The sequence below is a fragment of the Gopherus flavomarginatus genome, chromosome 6 (assembly GCF_025201925.1).
Source record: "Gopherus flavomarginatus isolate rGopFla2 chromosome 6, rGopFla2.mat.asm, whole genome shotgun sequence".
NCBI lineage: Eukaryota > Metazoa > Chordata > Testudines > Testudinidae > Gopherus > Gopherus flavomarginatus.
Genome location: NC_066622.1, coordinates 99,996,359 through 100,013,924, shown reverse-complemented (window position 1 = coordinate 100,013,924; position 17,566 = coordinate 99,996,359). Strand labels below are relative to the sequence as shown.

Here is a 17,566-nt window from a genome sequence, read left to right as displayed (position 1 = left end):
TGGTGAGTAAAGTCTGATGGTATCCCAGTGTGGTAACCAAGTGGGGAGGAACAGTTTCTTAACTTTTGCTTTCAAAGTTTTGGATGTGATAAAATTGCCTGGTTCAGTTGAATATCTGCTTCTGTTGCTGAAGTATTTATGTAGAACTTCTGACAATTTAACTTTTTCCTACTTGTGCCCTGAAGCCTGGGACAGATCCTAGCATGAATGGATTAATTAGCTGCAAGCATGCTATTTTAGGCAGCACACTCTAGCACCATCACAGCCAGCCCACAGTATTCTAATTCCTATTAAGATGTCTAATCTTGGATAATAATTAAGTAATTCAGATGTTAGGTGGTAATTTAGTTTCATAACTCACTGGGAGCAAATGTGAGATCTGCAGCAGTGGAAGGGAAAATGTGCCTCTCAGCGCTTTATCTACCTGTCTGTGCATGCAGTTTCTCCCAAGTCCCACTGCATCAAGTGTGAATCCTCTGTGGCTGGAGTGGGGCTTGCCAGAGTCTTCCTTTTTGAAAATTAAGAACGGCGGGGGTGCTTTGTTTTTTGGCTTTGGACTGGCAGAGAGCAAAACAAATCCAGGTAGTCAAATGTGTTCAATGACAAATATGTGGCTGAAGAAGATAGTGGGAGGCCTGCACTACAAGAACCTCAACTGGAGCTGAAAGGCCAGCTGCCCAGAGAGGAGCAGCCTGGACTCTAGAGAGCACAGGGCAACTTCAGCATCAAACACTATGGAGATGGAGGAGGACAGCAGCTCCTCTCCTAGCTGGGCTTCTCCCCTCGTCTTTGTCAGAAGGATGAAGGAAGCAGTGCTGATTTTTAGATTGCTGTGTTTGGTGGTCACCCAACACCCAAAGGAAGTCCCACTAAATAGTCCTTGGCAGCAGAGTAGAAGAGACAAAGATTGAAAAGGCTGAGAGGCAGCAAGATGTAAAGCTGTTTGAAGCTAAAGATTGTTGTGGCATTTGTGTAAATGTAAACATTCTTTAGTGACTTTGAAAAATGGACTTTGTGTATTTATGCTCTAATTAAAATTCATTTAGAAGTATTAATTGTAAAAACTTAACAGAGCAATACACCGATGCATTCTCAGTACTTAAGAGGCCTCACATGCAGTGTACTCTGAAGCTAGCTGTATGTCTCTACCAGACCATTCTATGGCTTACTGACAACATACGTGGTAAATATATATTGTATATTTATAAAACTTGGAGAAAGATAGTGAAGAGGTACACACCCTGTTTTGTCCTAAAAATAGATCCCACAGGATGCAGAAGTTGCAAAATATTTCCACATTTCTTTGACATACTGAAACACTTTTTTCCTTTTAAGTTTTGACATGTGGACTACGCTGCAATTATGAGTTTCTCATCTCATCTATCTGAGCCACTCCTTTTCTTCTTGTCATTGCTTTGTGCTGCCCTGAGCTACTCACACTTTGCTCTGCCTCTCCATAATCAGTAGCCATGGTTGAGTAGATTTGTGGGGGTGTGAGAGAGAGGGGTACAGGAGGCGGGATCGAGAAGTTGATGTATGGAAGAGTTTTGTGCACATGAGAAAAACAGGTTGCAGAGGCAGGCTAGAAAACAATAGAAAATGGGAATGAGAAGACAAGACTGATCTACACTCATTCTCTACCTCATTCCTAATTCCCCTTTATTCCAGCAAGGAAAAGAAAGGATGATGAAAGGAAGAGCTAGAAGGGGAGAACCCAGGTATTACACATGCAGGGAAAGGATAAAGAACAAACCAGCAGAGCTACAGTAAGTTACATTTTAAAGAAAGCTGGATGCCAGACTGTTACAACACGTGACTAGAGAAAATAAGTAGCTAGCAGTGTTTGGCCAGGAGCAGGATCAATTGGTGAGGGTTAAAAATGAACTTCTCCCTCCAAGTGTCCAAACTAATAGCCTCAAAATGTGGGCATCTGTGCATTTTCCCAAGAACTCAACCACATAAGCACCCTGAATTTTTCCAGTTTAATTACTAGTAAATCAGAAATCCAGGTAACTCCATTATTAGTCTCTGCCTGCCCAAAGCTATGCTTCAGCAGGCCTCCTAGAGGGTGATAACCTGCTATTCCACCAGTACAAGGGGAGCAAGCATCTATCCAAGCCCTTGAACCTTGTGACTGGGCTCTTTCTGCTCCACAGAAATGCTCTGTAGCTAAGCAATGCATGAAGTTAAGAGTGATACCCCATGAACTGAGGCAGAAATGTGTTCCTTGGGCTCTCAGCAATTTCTGTTACTGTTTGAGTCATGGCAGTTCTTCCAGAATATCAAGCAAGTTCAAGCTTTATGCAGGTGATGTTTCTCTGCTGTTTATCACCAAATCTTGGTCCTTGAGGATGGAAAGCTGTAGAGGCAATGTGCTCAGCACAGAGGGAGGGCCTCGTGATACCTTTAGCTGCTAAGTCCAATGTGAACAAATGTAGTACCTCTTTAGCAGCAAAGGAAATCAAGGGTATTTTTGTATGAAGATGAGCATAGTGGGAGACTTGATGGGGCAGGGAAGCAATGGAAAGAGGAAACTTAATGAAATTTGCACTTGCACTATTCTCACACTTTATCAAAAAATGCAAGAGAAGCACTAGGACCAACACTGAGAGACCCTAAATGGAATCCCACCTAGTCCTCTGTCAAAAAGAGTGAGGCTCTATTCTGTGACATCAGAGGTGTCTAAGTGGGTAAAATAGAGGGAAATGAGTGGAATCCTTTATTCTAAGAGGCATCTAGGAAACGCATGTAGTAGGGTTTGACCATTCTGATGTCTATGGTTCAGGCTTGTAGCTGGTTTGGTAACATCTAGTGGTTTGGGCTTTTGGTTTTGTTTTTTTAAGATTTACTGGAACTTATGGTATTGTATCTAATTGATTGTTCCTTGTGTACCAGAGTTGTTGGGACTTATCCAAATATGCATCTGGGGCCCCAGATGTACCTGAATATAAGATGGTTTATGAGCCATTCTGGCTGGGTCATCACTGTGAGAACTCGTCCTCACTTGTTTTTACCTGCTAAAATAAAGGTGTGATAGACTGTGCCTAAGCAGGCAAGGAAGCCTGCAGTTTAACCCACTCCTGAATCAGTTGGTGGGCTATGGCCCATTTGGGCGGCAGAAAAAGTGAAAAGCTGCCATCCTCTTGTTTCAAAGGGTTAGGCTCCCGTCCGAGTGCTTCCATTATCTCCTCCAGGCTGAACCAGCCGGCTGCTTCCAACTCCAGTTTGTTCACACTGATCTGGAAAGGATTCAAAATGTACGAAGGACTGTAAATGGCTTTAAAAGCAGCTACCTAGGACTTCATAATTCCTGTATCTACGGGACTTTCTGGCAACAAAGGCTAATGAATTCTGGGTTCCAATGTATTCTGTGAGTGTCTTTTGAAGAGATTTCTCCCCATCTTGCCTAGACTGGGAAGTGAGATGTGACAAGAGGGACAGGTTAAAGCAAGCCCCAGTTACCAGAAATTTTAAACAAGCATAGACCCGCTTATCCTGCAAGTGAGGCTGTTCAGTGGCCTATGTGAAATGAATTAGTAGTATTTGGCTAGCACCAGGTGTTTGCATCATATCAGTTCCTGGGGTGGCAGTCTCCACAAAAGGGCTAAGGCCTCAATGGAAATGGAGACTGAATTACCCAGCCATGAAGCAGGCTTGAGAGAGGTGGGTGAGGGAAACTAGCGTTACACTGCCCATACAGTTCCTGGTTAGTGGATGAATGGAAGACTTCACAACCCAGGAATTAGCAGTCCAACACCTAGCACTAAAATGAATTTTGCTTTAAAAAATTTTAAAACTTGCTTCCAAAATGGCCTTTATACTTTAAATATTGACTGTAACAATGCATTGACCGCTTGTTGCCAATAAATTAAAAAATTGCCACTAGTAGAAGCTATTGCCTGCTAATATTTTGTGGGCTTTGGTTTCCTTTAGTGTAGCAATGAGCCAGTACCCACTATTCTATTACCATGCTTGTATTAGTGGTGCTGGTGGATGAACAAGGAATTTTAGCAATAGGAAATCAAATCAGAGCTTGGCCTGATCTGCAGAGGGTGGACCCAGAGTATGGTGGTGTTTGGATCTGGATGTTGGTTCAGACTCATTGCAGCACAAAATACACCATGTTTTTGAAACAGAAAAGGAGTGTTTCAAGCTTTTAAAAGGATCCCACACTCACTTCAGTAGAACTCACTGAAAGTTACATTTAAAAGGATTTGACAATGCAGTGGTTATGTGGACTGGGAAAGGAGAATTCACCATGTAAGAAAGGTACTAAAATCTTGGGTCTGCTCACCTTGGTCGGTTGTGGCTGCACCAGGGCATGACAAGCTATCATTAGGGAGCTGTTGGGAAAGGGCCAGTGCTGAGAAGCAGAATACCACAGAGACTCCACCTCCAATCCCACCTCCTCTGCCACCTCCCGTCGGACTGTCTCCTCCAGAGTCTCACCTGGAAACACTCAAGTTAGTCAGGGACAGACCCCCCAATCAGGTAAGGTAATGCTGGCAGGTTTTTCCCAGGATAGGAAAGTATCCCTTGTGCCACACAAAAATGGGGGGGATTTTAGGAATATTAGCTTTGACTTCTCAAGTAGTATAAGTCGCTGTAAGGTGAGTCATTCTGAGAGCACTTTAGCATCAGGCCACCATAACAAATCCATCAACTATCTTTAGTCACCTTCAAATTTGCTTTCTGGATACCTCTCCCAAGCACCAAAGACACTCAAATAGTAAGGTGGTGGGGGCCATATAAGTATATACTGTAGACAGAAAGAATAAGCTACTCAGATCTTCTTTAATTTTTGAAGCCACTTGCCCTCTCCCACACTTTTTCTTGTAAGTTCCCCAACACACCCACTCTCCACCAGCCCAGAAAAAAGATGGTAGAAGAAGAGTCCTTGGATTTTAACTCAAAGGTCTCTCATGTGGATATGAGCACTGACAGTGCCTTGTTGCTGAATCCCATGATTTTACCCCTTTTAGAGCTCCTTTCCTTCTTCAGATAAACACAGCAATTTCACACTTCTGCTGGATGAGCAGAACTGCTCTAATAACATCCATCCCTTTTTTCCAGAACATCACTTCTGGGCATGAGCTGCACTGAACGGGGGAGCTGCAGGTCTGTGGCTGGCTCGCAGACTCAAGTCTCCCACCATGCAGCACGCAATCCTGTTATCAAACACAGTCTTATGCGTATGAGTGCAAAACACTAGGTCAGAAGTTTCCTTACCCACATCACAGAAGCCTGCCAGAGCACTGTACATCCCCTTTGGGAATGACGCCTGTCGGGCAAGAAGGCACCGGCTCCCATCAGACACCAAAGTGATAACCACTGGGGACATCTAGACAACACACCAAACAGCAAAGCAACCAGGAATCACAGTTCAGACAAACTGATTGTTACATGAAAACTAGAGTAATGTGAGAACACAGACTATTGCTATTGCTTTTTCTAGAAGATTTCAGGGGACATTGGACAAACAAAGAAAAAGTACACAACTAAATAGAAAGCTCTTGCTCTTGAGTTTCACAAATTCCCTCCTATTAAGTCCCAACAATTTTGGCTAGTCACCGCTGTGATCATGTGTCAGTTGTCCCACCATTCAGATGCTGACCTGTGGGTAATAAATTATTCCATTGGTATGGCAAACACGCTTGCTGCCAGCTAGGTTCTTCTGGGTAGGCTGCCCAGTTTTGCTACAGTATTGATGGGTGTCATGCCAACGAAGAAGAGCCTGAGCCTATAAACACCAAAACATAAATACAATCAGTTAACATCAGAACATAGGGCTCATTCAGTGCAGTCATTCCATTCTCCCTGAGTGATACTTTGCCATCCTCTTCCTATCATGCAGCCTTGTGATCAAATCACAGTTCATCAGGTCAGGCAGCCCTGAAAGTGCACATGAAATTAAGGAGCTGCTTTGAAAAGTGGCTGTAGGGTGACCAGACAGCAAATGTCAAAAATCAGGACGGGGTAGGGGATAATAGGAGCCTATATAAGAAAAAGACCCAAAAATCAGGACTGTGCCTATAAAATCGGGACATCTGGTCACCCTAAGTGGCTGTAGCTACACAATGTTTCAAGCTCCTCATTTTGAATTTAAATTACAATCCCTTTCAGCATGTCTAGGAGAGGAGAAGAAAAAGAAGTTGCTGTGTATTGGTATTGAATAGGAACAATAAGTGGAATTGAACCATGCCTCTAAGTAATGCCTAGACCAGATCTGTTTCTTGCTGCATAGCACATGTACCACAACTCTTTCAGAAAGGGGAATGATGAGCGATTTCTATTTATGGGCTAATGGACCTGATTTTAGCACACATGCCTTTCGACAAGGCTTCCAAAAATAAATGAGGATATCTGCAGAGTAATGGGTCAGAGAGGAGCAGTTTTAAAAGGAGAACAAAACAATGAGAACACCACTTTATCCTCCTTCAAACCCCTTCTTAGCATTAACGTCTGCTGGGATGCATACAGAAAACTTTCCTCTGATAGTGGCGAGGCAGGTGGCAAGTTGTGATTACTGTGACTATTGCTACTGACTGGTTTGTTACATTTACAAAGTGGGCAGAGAGCTAGTCCATGTTAAACCAGCATATTATTACTGTTATTCTGTCCTCTTTCCGCAGCCACTCATGTCTCTGTTTCATCCACCTGTTACATCTTGTCTTTCAGACAGAGGCTGCCATTTACTTTGTGTTTGTACACTGCCTGGCACAATGTCTCACAAACTGGTGGGGCTCCTAGGTACTGCCACAATATATATAAAATAATAAACTAATGACTGCAAGTGGGAGATCTGGTGCAAGCAATCACAATTTCTATACGTGAAATATCCTATATCATACCGAGGACAACAAGGGTGCATCTTTCCCATCTAGTTGAAAGAAAGCCTTCCGTAATTCGGTAAATGACCCCCTCAATTCAGATTCAATGACAGATTTCTCCAAGGACCCTGGAATTGAACAGAATCATAGAATATCAGGGTTGGAAGGGACCTCAGGAGGTCATCTAGTCCAACCCCATGCTCAAAGCAGGACCAATCCCCAGACAGATTTTTGCCCCAGATCCCTAAGTGACCTCCCAACCCTGAGTTTAGCAGGCCAATGCTCAAGCCACTGAGCTGTCCCTCCCCCCAAATAAATCCGTGGGAATCAGAAATTTCAGTTATTACCCCCACCCCACACCTCTCTTTGTTTCTATTAAGAGTGTACAATTTCTGAACATTCTCATGGAGCTGCTGCTGATGGAATCATGTTAGTATGGAAATGACATTACATCAGTCATAATACAGTCCCCAAAAGTTGTGACCTACAAACATACCAACTTTACTAAAAACAAAGAGAGACGTAATATCATTATATAAAAATTCCCTGAAGTGGCTCCAGTGAAGTCACAGTACCTCCCATCAAAGGATGAGAGAGGACTTCCTTCAGAAGGAACTTCTCACCTATCAAGGGCTAAGTGTGCCACCTAGACAGCATCTCCATCAGTGTACCTGGGCTTCCTTTACTTGCAGATATAAGTGAACAAATATAGCAGCCAATGGGTAAGACATAGATGGAGGCGTAATTCTAACCTAGATCCAGGGCAAAGTATGCCATGCATTCATCTGAACAGCCAATCAGCACCGAGTCCTCTATCATCTGTTCATTCTGTTTGAACTTCCCCAGCATGCTTTTCATTTCTGAACAACAGAGAAAAAAGGAGGAGGAGAAGGAAGCTGTGATAAATTTATACTGAAACAAAACAACAACAACAACAGCTTAATATTTAAGGCTCCTACAGCCCAGGCCAATGAAACTAGGCCACATCACAGAAGGGATTTCCTATGGCTTGTGGAAAAGGTGTGAGACTGGGCAAGCACCTAGAAATAGCTGATTCACAGTGCTGTTGACAACAGTCCCCTGAAGTGGGGAGAGTAGCAAACCATTACACCTTCCCATTCAAGGGTAAACCCTCAAGACAAAGCTCACATGTGGGGAAGGGAGGAAATAGGTATGTGGTGGTTCTAGAACAGACAGAGGTGAAAGTAAGCCGGTATGCCCCGGTATGGTGTACGGCAAGAGCTAGTGCACTGTACCGGGGCGGATTGGCTTCCCCGGCAGCAATTTAAAATTCCCAGCAGCGGCTGGTGCCCCAGGCCCTTTAAATTGCCACTGGAGCCCTGCTCTTGGAGCCCTGGGGAAGCGGCAGCAGGGCTCAGGTGGTGATTTAAAGGGCCCAGGGTGCCTGCTGCAGCTACCCTCCCAGGCCCTTTAAATAGTCCCTGGAGCCATGGGGTAACGGTGTCAGGGCTCCGGTGGCTATTTAAAGGATCCAGGGCTGCGGCAGCCGCTACTGCTCCGGGCTCTTAACTTGCTGCCGGAGCACCGCCGCCACTACCCCAGGGCTCCGGCAGCAGGGCTCTGGGGACAATTTAAAGGGCCCAGGGTGGTAGCAGCACCCGGAGCCCTGGGCCCTTGAAATCACCACCCGAATCCCCGGCTGCCGCTGCTACCCCAGGGCTCCAGAAGCGCGGTTCAGTGGTGATTTAACGGGCTTGGGGTTCCCACTGCCGCTACCCTCTGGGGCCCTTTAAATCGCCACCTGAGCCCTGCTGCTGGAGCCCTGGGGTAGCGGCGGCAGCAGGGCTCTGGTGGTGATTTAAAGGGCCAGGGCCAGCGGTCGCTACTGCAGCAGAGCCCCAGGGCCTTTAAAGGTCCACCAGAGGCCGGGACCCCCTCCGATGGTGATTTAAAGGGCCTGGAGATTTAAAGGCCCCGCCTCTTCCAGTAGAGGCCACGTGTCTTCCAGTTGAGGCCCGTCCCCCTCCTAAGGACTCCTGAGTACCGGTAAGTCCTTTAAGTTACTTTCACCCCTGAGAACAGAGTTGGGCAAACTACGGCCCATGGGCCACATCTGGCCCACAGGACCCTCCTGCCTGCTCCCTGAGGTCCTGCTCCAGGAGGCTAGCCCTCAGCCCCTCCCCTGCAGCCTCAGCTCACTCCACTGCCAGTGCAATGCTCTGGGCGGTGGGGCTATGAGATCCTGGGGCAGCGCAAATGCAGATCCCGGCCTGACCCGGTGCTCTGTGCTGCACGGCTGGCCCAAGCTGAGAAGCGCGGCTGTAGCACTGCCAGCCACCGGTGTTCCAGGCAGTGCGGTAAGGGGGCAGAGAGCAGAGAGGTTGGATAGAGGGCAGGGGAGTTCGGAGTGGTGATCGGGGGTGGGGGTATGGATAGGGGTTGGGGCAGTCAGAGGGCGGGGAACAGGGCGGTTGAATGGGGGCAGGGGCTCCGGGGGCAGTCAGGAATGAGAGGGGGGGGTTGGATGGGGCAGTCAGGGGCAGGGGTTCTGGGGGCAGTCAGAAGGAAGGGGTGGTTGGATGGGGCAGGGGTTCCGGGAGGGCAGTCAGGAATGAGAGGAGGGGTTAGATTAGGTGGTCGGGGGCAGTCGGGGCAGGGATTCTGGGGGCAGTCAGGGGACGGGAATAGGGGGGGATTGGATGGGGCAGGAGTCCCGGGGGGGAAGTCAGGAAGGAAAGCGTGGGTTGGATGGGGCAGGAGTTCTGGGGGGGCTGTCAGGGGACAGGGAATGGGGGGGACTGGATGGGGCAGGAGTCCCGGGGGGGCCATCAGGGGGTGAGAAGCAGGAGCGGTTGGATAGGGGGCAGGCCCACGTCTGGTTGTTTGGGGAGGCACAGCCTCCGCTAACTGGCCCTCCATACAATTTTGGAAACCCAATGCAGACCTCAGGCAAAAAGTTTGCCTACCCCTGTTCTAGAATGAAAGGAGCCAGGTGGAAATTAAGAATCCAGTTTATCCACCGGCTTTTGGACCACGATTGTGCAGAGCAAGAAGAGCATACAGTCTAGTACTCGGGGACCTACAATGTGCCTCTCCCCTACAATTATTTGTGTCTCAGAATGTATTGTATTTCCACCAAAGAAACTCTCCCAAGTTATACCAAATACCCTCCAGCTTCCTTGTCAACTTTATATCTCACTTACAAACCAGTAGCTTCAAAGGAAATGGCCCCACATATTTAAAGTGATTAAAAATATTGTCTCTAAATAAATATCAGTAAATGGATTAGATCTGTGTAGATACTATTTATACTTACGAAGAATAGCTCATGTTCATGTGCCAACGCTTTAGATGGTATCCCTAAACACAGTTATTTGATGTTAATAAATAATATTCTGAACATAAAGTGGAGAACACTCTCCCATATGCAGGACCGGCGCTAGTATTTTTAGCGCCCTAGGCGAAAGGCCATTTCGCCGCTCCGCGCGCTGGTCCCGCGGCTCCGGTGGAGCTGCCGCAGTCGTGCCGGCGGAGGGTCCCCTGGTCCGCGGCTCCAGTGGAGCTGCCGCAGTCGTGCCTGTGGGAGGTCCACCGGAGCCGCGGGAGCAGCGGACAGTCCGCAGAAATGCCTGCGGCAGCTCCACCGGAGCCGCAGGACCAGGGGACCCTCCGCAGGCACGACTGCGGCAGCTCCACTGGAGCCACCTGCCATCCCCCCCGACACCCCCCCAGCAAAATGCCGCCCCCCAATAATCCTGGCGCCCTAGGCGATTGCCTAGGCCGCCTAAATGGAAACGCCAGCCCTGCCCATATGGCTTAATAGATTTCCTGATTCTTCATCATGATCAGTCTGAGATAAAGATACAAAGCTCTGAGATCTTTACAACATACATGGTATCAACTAAAATCTGGTCAGTGGAAGAAACTTGGGTGTACATCATTTTGGCTGGTTAATCTATGAAGATGTTTACTATTGACCATCAGCTTACCTGCTACACTTATCTGTGGTGCCAAGTACTTGCTCCCAACTTTCTTAACGAATGGAGAGAGATTGTGAAAGAGGTAGAATGTTCCTGAGTTTTGGGCTTGCCTACAGATGCCATCATCTTCCTTTAGCTCAAACAAGTATCTGAAGTTGTGAAAGAATCAGGAAGATCATTGCAAGACCAAGCCTAGATCAGGAACGGTACACTCATTATGAACAGAGAAATGGAACAGAATGCATGGTATAGTATCTTTCATATTCAGGGGCGGCCCTAGACTAGCTGCCAGCAACTGGCACCCTAGGCAAACAATACAATCAGCGCCCACCAACTCCAAACTCCAAAGGGCAGATCTAGGCTGAGGTTCTTGGTAAACTGGGAAACATTTTGCCCCTTTTTTCCTTTTAATGTTTAAGCGTTTTTTTTTGTAAACAGAGGCTTAAATTATTCAGTTTGTCCATCTGTCCATGTGCCTAACCAATGTTTCTGAGATCAGATAAAATAGAGACATGAAATTTTCAGAATAGATTTGTACACAACAGCTAGATGATATTTCACTCCCATTTCAAATAAAAATGCATTAAAAATGTTTATTATAATTTATTATTACAAATCCAAAATCATCCATTACACTTGCCTGCTTTAACTGCCATTACCACCACATCCAATATAGAAAGAAATAAGAAAACTCTTCAATTAACTTTAACCTATATTTACAAAACACTCCGAATAAAAAAACCCCAACACTCTGTGCTCTTAAAACATGACTTTTCCTGCTTTAAGTTTTGAAAATTGAGTCACTAGTTCTTTTAGATCCAGTTTTCCAGCTATTTCTTCCTCTATTGACATTGTGGCAAGTCCAACAAGTCTTTCTTGCACCATTGTTGAACGCAGATATGTTTTTATCAATTTTAACTTTGAGAAGTTACGTTCCCCACTAGCTACGGAAACTGGCAAAGTTAAAAGAATGCGTAGAGCTATAAAAATGTTTGGAAAACTGTGAGTTTATTTTCACAAACAAACTTCAGTACTTCTTCAGGAGTGGAATGTTTCTTAAGTCATCTTGAAAAAGCCTGAAGCTCACTACAGAAATCTGTAGCATCAATGTCTTTTGAATTTTCATGAGACAATGCCAATTCCAGTTTTATACAAAATTCTCTTATCTGTTTTGCTGTTTTCTTTTGCAAGCTGGAGATATCATATAGAAAGCCAAATATTGACTCTAGCTGCTGCATCTGTTGAAATCTTTCGTCAACCAAGTGAATAGCAGTATTAAGGACTTCGAAGTAGATATTCACTTTGAACCTTTGTTTTGGATTCTGAATGGGTGTGTCTCGTCCTTCATATGAAAACTGCTGTTTCTTTTGCCAAATGCGAACTGGCACTGGTTCAAATTCTGTCAGAAAGTCTGTTTCTTCAGCAAGCTTGAGAGAATCTACCAGTGTTCTTTCAAAATCTTCATCACTTCTGAATTCCTCCAGAATATTTTTAGTTTGCTGCAGTTTTTGAATAGCAGAATGTATGATCAAGTTCTTTTCCTGAAGCTGCTTACTAGTGAGGTTAATCTCAAAAAGGATATTATACCAAAATGAGTGAAGTCACAAATTTTAACTTGGAAAGGCCATTTGCAAGAGCTTCTGCATCTGAACATGCCTTATTGCCAGATGATTGAGTAAAGGTAGTATTATCAGAAATTTCAATTAGGGCATTATAAATGTTTCCAAGTTCATAGCGAAGAGGCTTCAAAGCATCAGTGCGACTCTCTCATCTTATCTAAGTGGTTTCACAGTTAGAGAATTCACATGGTGAGTCGGAATCTCCCAATGGCGTGTTGAGCCTGAGAAAAAACACATAAACACGTTGCACCAGGTCAAAGAAACTGCTTTCCTCCAAACAGCATCCAGCAGTATCATTGAAACCCAAATTCAGAGAATGTGCACTGCAGAGAAGAAAATGGCCCTAGGATTGATTTCCATCATTTTCCTTTGCACACCATTGTCTTTACCCTTCATATTACTCCCATTATCATAGCCTTGGCCACATAAGTTTTCAACAAGGAGATTGTTTCTAGCTCTTGTAGAATAGTTTCAGTCATAAATGCTCCAGTCGTCTCTCTCAGTGGTATGAAACCCCAAAAATGTTCCTCTATGAGCACTTCAACATTATCTTCATCTGCAGACTTTTCCATATCCACAAAACGAATGATCATCGTCATTTGTTCAACATGACTCACATCTGGTGTACAGTCCAGTATTATTGAAAAATATTTTGCAGAATGGGCAGCTTCTACAATTTTCTTTTTAATGGCATTTACTAGGATTTGAATCAGCTCGTTTTGCATATTTTTTCCTAAGTAATAAACCTGTCTTTCATGATCAGTTATTTTACATTGTAGATGCTCCTTCATGACTGGATTAAACAAAGCTAGGTATTCAACAAATTTTTAAAAGTTTCCATTACCTGGAGTGTATAATTTTTCATTTCTACCGCGGCCACGTAATTCAAGTTCTTTCCAATTTTGAAAATATTCCAAATGTTCTTACTTCTTTCATGTGAAGAGAGAATTGAAGATGTGTTTTTCCAGTCTTTCAAACCATTTTCAATAAGTGGTGTACCAATTGCTTGATTTCTAAACAACTTGCAGCAAAAGTAAAACACAGAGTCCTTCGACACTGAATATTGTAACCAGTTTCGATACATTTCTTCCCCATTAATGAGTTTCCTCTTGTAATGCTGAGCAGAGAATTTTCTTTTATTTCCATCCTTAGGGAAGGGAAATGCATGAACTTGTGTGGGTCCATGTTCCACGATAATTTGCCACTCACTGTCATCACATCTGAGCCGTGAAGCTGGGTCCCCATACTGTAACTTGTTTGTAACTTCCTCATCCTTTCTTCCTTCTACTTCATTTACTTCAATTTCTGACGTCTCTCTGAAGGTGAATAAATTTGCTCCACTTCCATATCAGTCTGATTCTGTGAGCTGCCTTCATCTAGAAGTTTCCATCACCTTGAGTTTCCAAACTGCTTTTTTGTGGAGTGAGCTACCCTCATCTTGAAGTAATATACCTTCATCTTGATCAGGGGCTCTCAAACTGGTGGTCAGGACCCCTCAGGGGGTTGCAAGGTTATTACATGGTGGGCATGAGCTGTCAGCCTCCACCCCAAACTCCGTTTTGTCTCCAGCATTTATAATGGTGTTAAATATATTTTAAAGTGTTTTTAGTTTATAAGGAGGAGGGGGGATCATTCTCAGAGGCTTTTTATGTGAAAGGAGTCACCAGTACAAAAGTTTGAGAACCACTGATCTTGATGTTCCAAACTGCTTCCATGCAGATGTGACCTAACCTCCTCTCCAAGTAAAATTCCTTCATCTGAATGCTGTGAACTGTTTTTTTCCCCCCTCTTTCTGCCAGGGGTATTTGAATATTGTTATGTACTGTGCTCCCAACTGCAAGCATTACAGCGTTAACGATGGCTGACACACCACATGGCTGGTGATTTAAACCACATTGCAGCCATCCCAACACGTCTTTTCATGGCTTAAAGGTTCAATGATTAGTAACATACACTCACTTACCTATTAGAACAGTTAGTTACAGAGTTTACACGGAAACAAAATGACCTTTTTTGACATTATAACCCAACACCAGTTGTTTGGAAAGTAATCCTGTTCCTAACTGTTACCCACTTGGGGTGTGATGTCATCACTTTAGTAGCCTATTAAGTGTTAACGCGGTTACTTTTCTCTTATGGACCCTATTTATTACACGTGAACCAGTTATAACAAAGAAACGTTCATCATTATACAGCCCATTAATAATGCTAACATTTAATAACACTTAAAGGTACTCACATTTTGGATTTATAATGCTGAAAGATGTTATTCTTTATTCTTTGGCACCAAGAAATATAATTTTCTGCAGTATTCACTCAATTCTTAACTATCTACCTTGGACGTATGTTAAAATGACCATTTGACATGTATCAACTCGCAATATCTCTGCTCTACATGAATTTCCAGCTATGCGACCTTGATGTACATTCGAGTTAGGTGTCACTTGCTTCGCAGCTCTTGCCGCTGGCAGATGTGTTTCACTGTGGCTGAGTTATTGCTTATCAAAATTGCGGAGTGGGTCATCTTGACCCTATGTCGCAAATTGAAAATAATTGCTAAAATATTATTTATTTTTGCAGTAAATAAAATATTTGACATATTAATAAATTCTCAGAAATGTAGAGAAATGAATTATAATTCATATTCCCTCCAAACATGCTCGGGAATAGAAATAATGATATCTCCATTATTTTATTTGGTTTTTTTTCATCTTTTTCATTTTATTTTTTTTCCTCAAATTTGGTGCCCCATTTAACTTGGCATCCTAGGCAACCGCCTAGTTTGTCTATATGGACAGGCCACCCCTGTTCATATTCCAGATATTTCCAACGCTTTGTAGAGCAAGATGCTAGTTGTTGGTGGGTAGTGACTGTATAGGTGAAGGCAGAACAATTATGCATTCACTAACACCTCACAAGCAGCCTTGAATGTTGGACATTATTTTCAAACACACTATAACCCAGACCCCAAACATATGTCCTCTATTTTATAAACACAATCATTTCTGTGAAGAAATAGAACAGATGTATTTCTACCTCACAAAGGTGCTCGGTGCCCTGAGGATCCTACTCCTCATTTGTATTGTATTTCCTCACTTTTGAAGGCTCTCAGTGATGTTTGACTGTCTTTACAAACAAGGAAGGCTGGATATGTCTACTCAAGTCAACACAGCTCCTAATTTGGATGACTGGACCACTGAGCAATATGAGGCTCTCCCTTCCCTGCTGATTCAAGAGGTAAAGATGAAGCTCAACTCTCGAAAAAAAAGACACTCCATGTTGGACTGTGTCTACACTAGGGAAATGAATCGTAGTTGATAATGAATGATAGAAATTGTTTCCCTCAAACCGTTTGAAGTGGTGCTGAAAACTGTTGTTGAACTGTTGATCAAGTTCAAGGAATGTTTGAGAAACTTCACTGCTAACATGCTTTCCTACAATAGGGATTGACTTCAGTTTACCTGACTTCAGCAGTTTTCAGCACTATTAGAAGGCTCTGGGCCTTTTGACACTTCTTGTGTAGATAGTGCAGTGCACTGTATTATCACTGGACTATAGGATTAGCCACAGAGGCAGAATTTTAGCAACACATATGGAACACTGGATACACGAGCACCAAGCTCTGGTCTTCCCACTCTGTAACACAAAGAAGATACGAACTTACCGCATTTTTCTAACATAGGTAGAGTGTAACCTGCACCACAGAGAGGGAGTTCTGTATACACCTTGATAAATCATAGCTCTCACCAGAACCTGAGAGAAGCTGCCTCTGACCAAAACAAAAGCATAGCATGCAGTGTAATGAATCTCTACGAATGGGTTTAAAAAGGAACAAGTTCCAATGTAAAAAACAAATATCTCTCTCTTCTACAGAATTCATAGGATACTGAAGGCACACTTCCTAAAATATTGTTCAGTTTGGCCTTGAGCTTTGTCTACATTCCAGGAACCTCATTATCCTAACTCAGTTTTATACACTTTTCAAAGACAGTTCCAACGTAGCTGTGTATGTGTGTGTGTGCACACACATACATATATATATAAAGAGAGAGAGAGAGTTTGTGTCGGTCAAGAAAGTCTTGCAGAAATTGCTGTAAACAAAGATTAAATGTTGCTGTCCTAATGTGTGTTTGTCTGTGATTAAGGATAATAAAGTTAATTACTATGTTGTCTGTTTTCTAAAGGAAGCTATTCCAGCTCATCAAACTGAACATCCTAATGCAGCAACCAGAAAATCTGTTGGGAATGCAATAATGACAGTGCAGAATTAAAGACAAAATATCAGATGCAGAAGAGAACTCCCCAAGTTAGAAGGAAGACAGCAGTTGCAGCAGCATCAGTCTCGCTAGGTAGTTGGTGATTTTGTACCAAAGAAACCTGCCACACTTTTAGCTGACGCAATTACATAACTCACTTTGCCTTCTGGGTAGCTGTCTTCCTAACATTTTGGAGTTGAGGGAAATGTTATCTATAGTGTCTTTTCTGAAGAATTGATGAACAGTGATTCTTAATTAAGTATTAATATTTGGCTTTTATATAGCACTTCCTAACCATATTTCTCAAAGCATTTTACAAAGGAAGTTAAGTACCACTAGCCTCATTCCTAGGTGCTGGAACTAGGGGAGCTGCTGTACCCCCTGGCTTGAAGTGATTTCCATTATATACAGGGTTTATAGTTTGGTTCAATGGCTCTCAGAACCCCACTATAAAAATTGTTGCAGCACCCCAGCCTCATTTTACAGGTGGAGAAATGTAATCAATGGAAAAGAAGATTCTGTGGCTACCCCATGCAATTTTACACTAGCCATTACACTAGTCATAGTGTCAGAAAGAGAGAGTACTCTGTTTCTGACACTATGTCCACTTTCTGTGGAACTTATAAAAATATTGCAAAACCGAGTACATGATTAATGACATGAAATTATTCAAAGAGTTTAATTGTCCCAATGATCAGATTTGAAAGGGATCTGAGGTTTTGGGTTAAAAATTATGTGGCTCTAGCAGGAACCACCAATCTTTGATTTTGTTTCTCCATCCCTACTACTCCCAGATCAACTGGGATTCATTTTTTTTCTGGTGTAATACTGGATGAACTGATTGTAGTCTGAGATGTGGGCCAAAATTTGGATTGATCCTGGGAACCAGCAAGGCATTTCTGTTTTATTCCTTTTCCTGT

General features: G+C 43.6%; 1 protein-coding gene across 4 annotated transcripts in view; it reads right to left on the bottom strand.

Moving 5' to 3' along the window:
- Positions 1–465: 465 nt before the first annotated feature.
- NUDT13 (nudix hydrolase 13) overlaps positions 466–17,566 on the bottom strand; it is a 33,021-nt gene continuing 15,920 nt past the window's right edge. The window contains exons 2-9 of one of the 4 annotated variants that reach the window (XM_050959648.1): positions 16,055–16,159; positions 10,781–10,920; positions 7,583–7,690; positions 6,852–6,958; positions 5,615–5,740; positions 5,230–5,341; positions 4,295–4,449; positions 466–3,239 (exon numbers count right to left, since the gene is read on the bottom strand). In XM_050959648.1, the coding sequence (XP_050815605.1) occupies positions 3,045–3,239; positions 4,295–4,449; positions 5,230–5,341; positions 5,615–5,740; positions 6,852–6,958; positions 7,583–7,690; positions 10,781–10,920; positions 16,055–16,128 (1,017 nt within the window). In that variant the 5' untranslated portion in view covers positions 16,129–16,159 and the 3' untranslated portion in view covers positions 466–3,044. Of the gene's footprint in view, positions 3,240–4,294; positions 4,450–5,229; positions 5,342–5,614; positions 5,893–6,851; positions 6,959–7,582; positions 7,691–10,780; positions 10,921–16,054; positions 16,160–17,566 lie in introns of those variants that run through there. The other 3 variants (XM_050959650.1, XM_050959649.1, XM_050959651.1) reach the window with 3 other exon arrangements.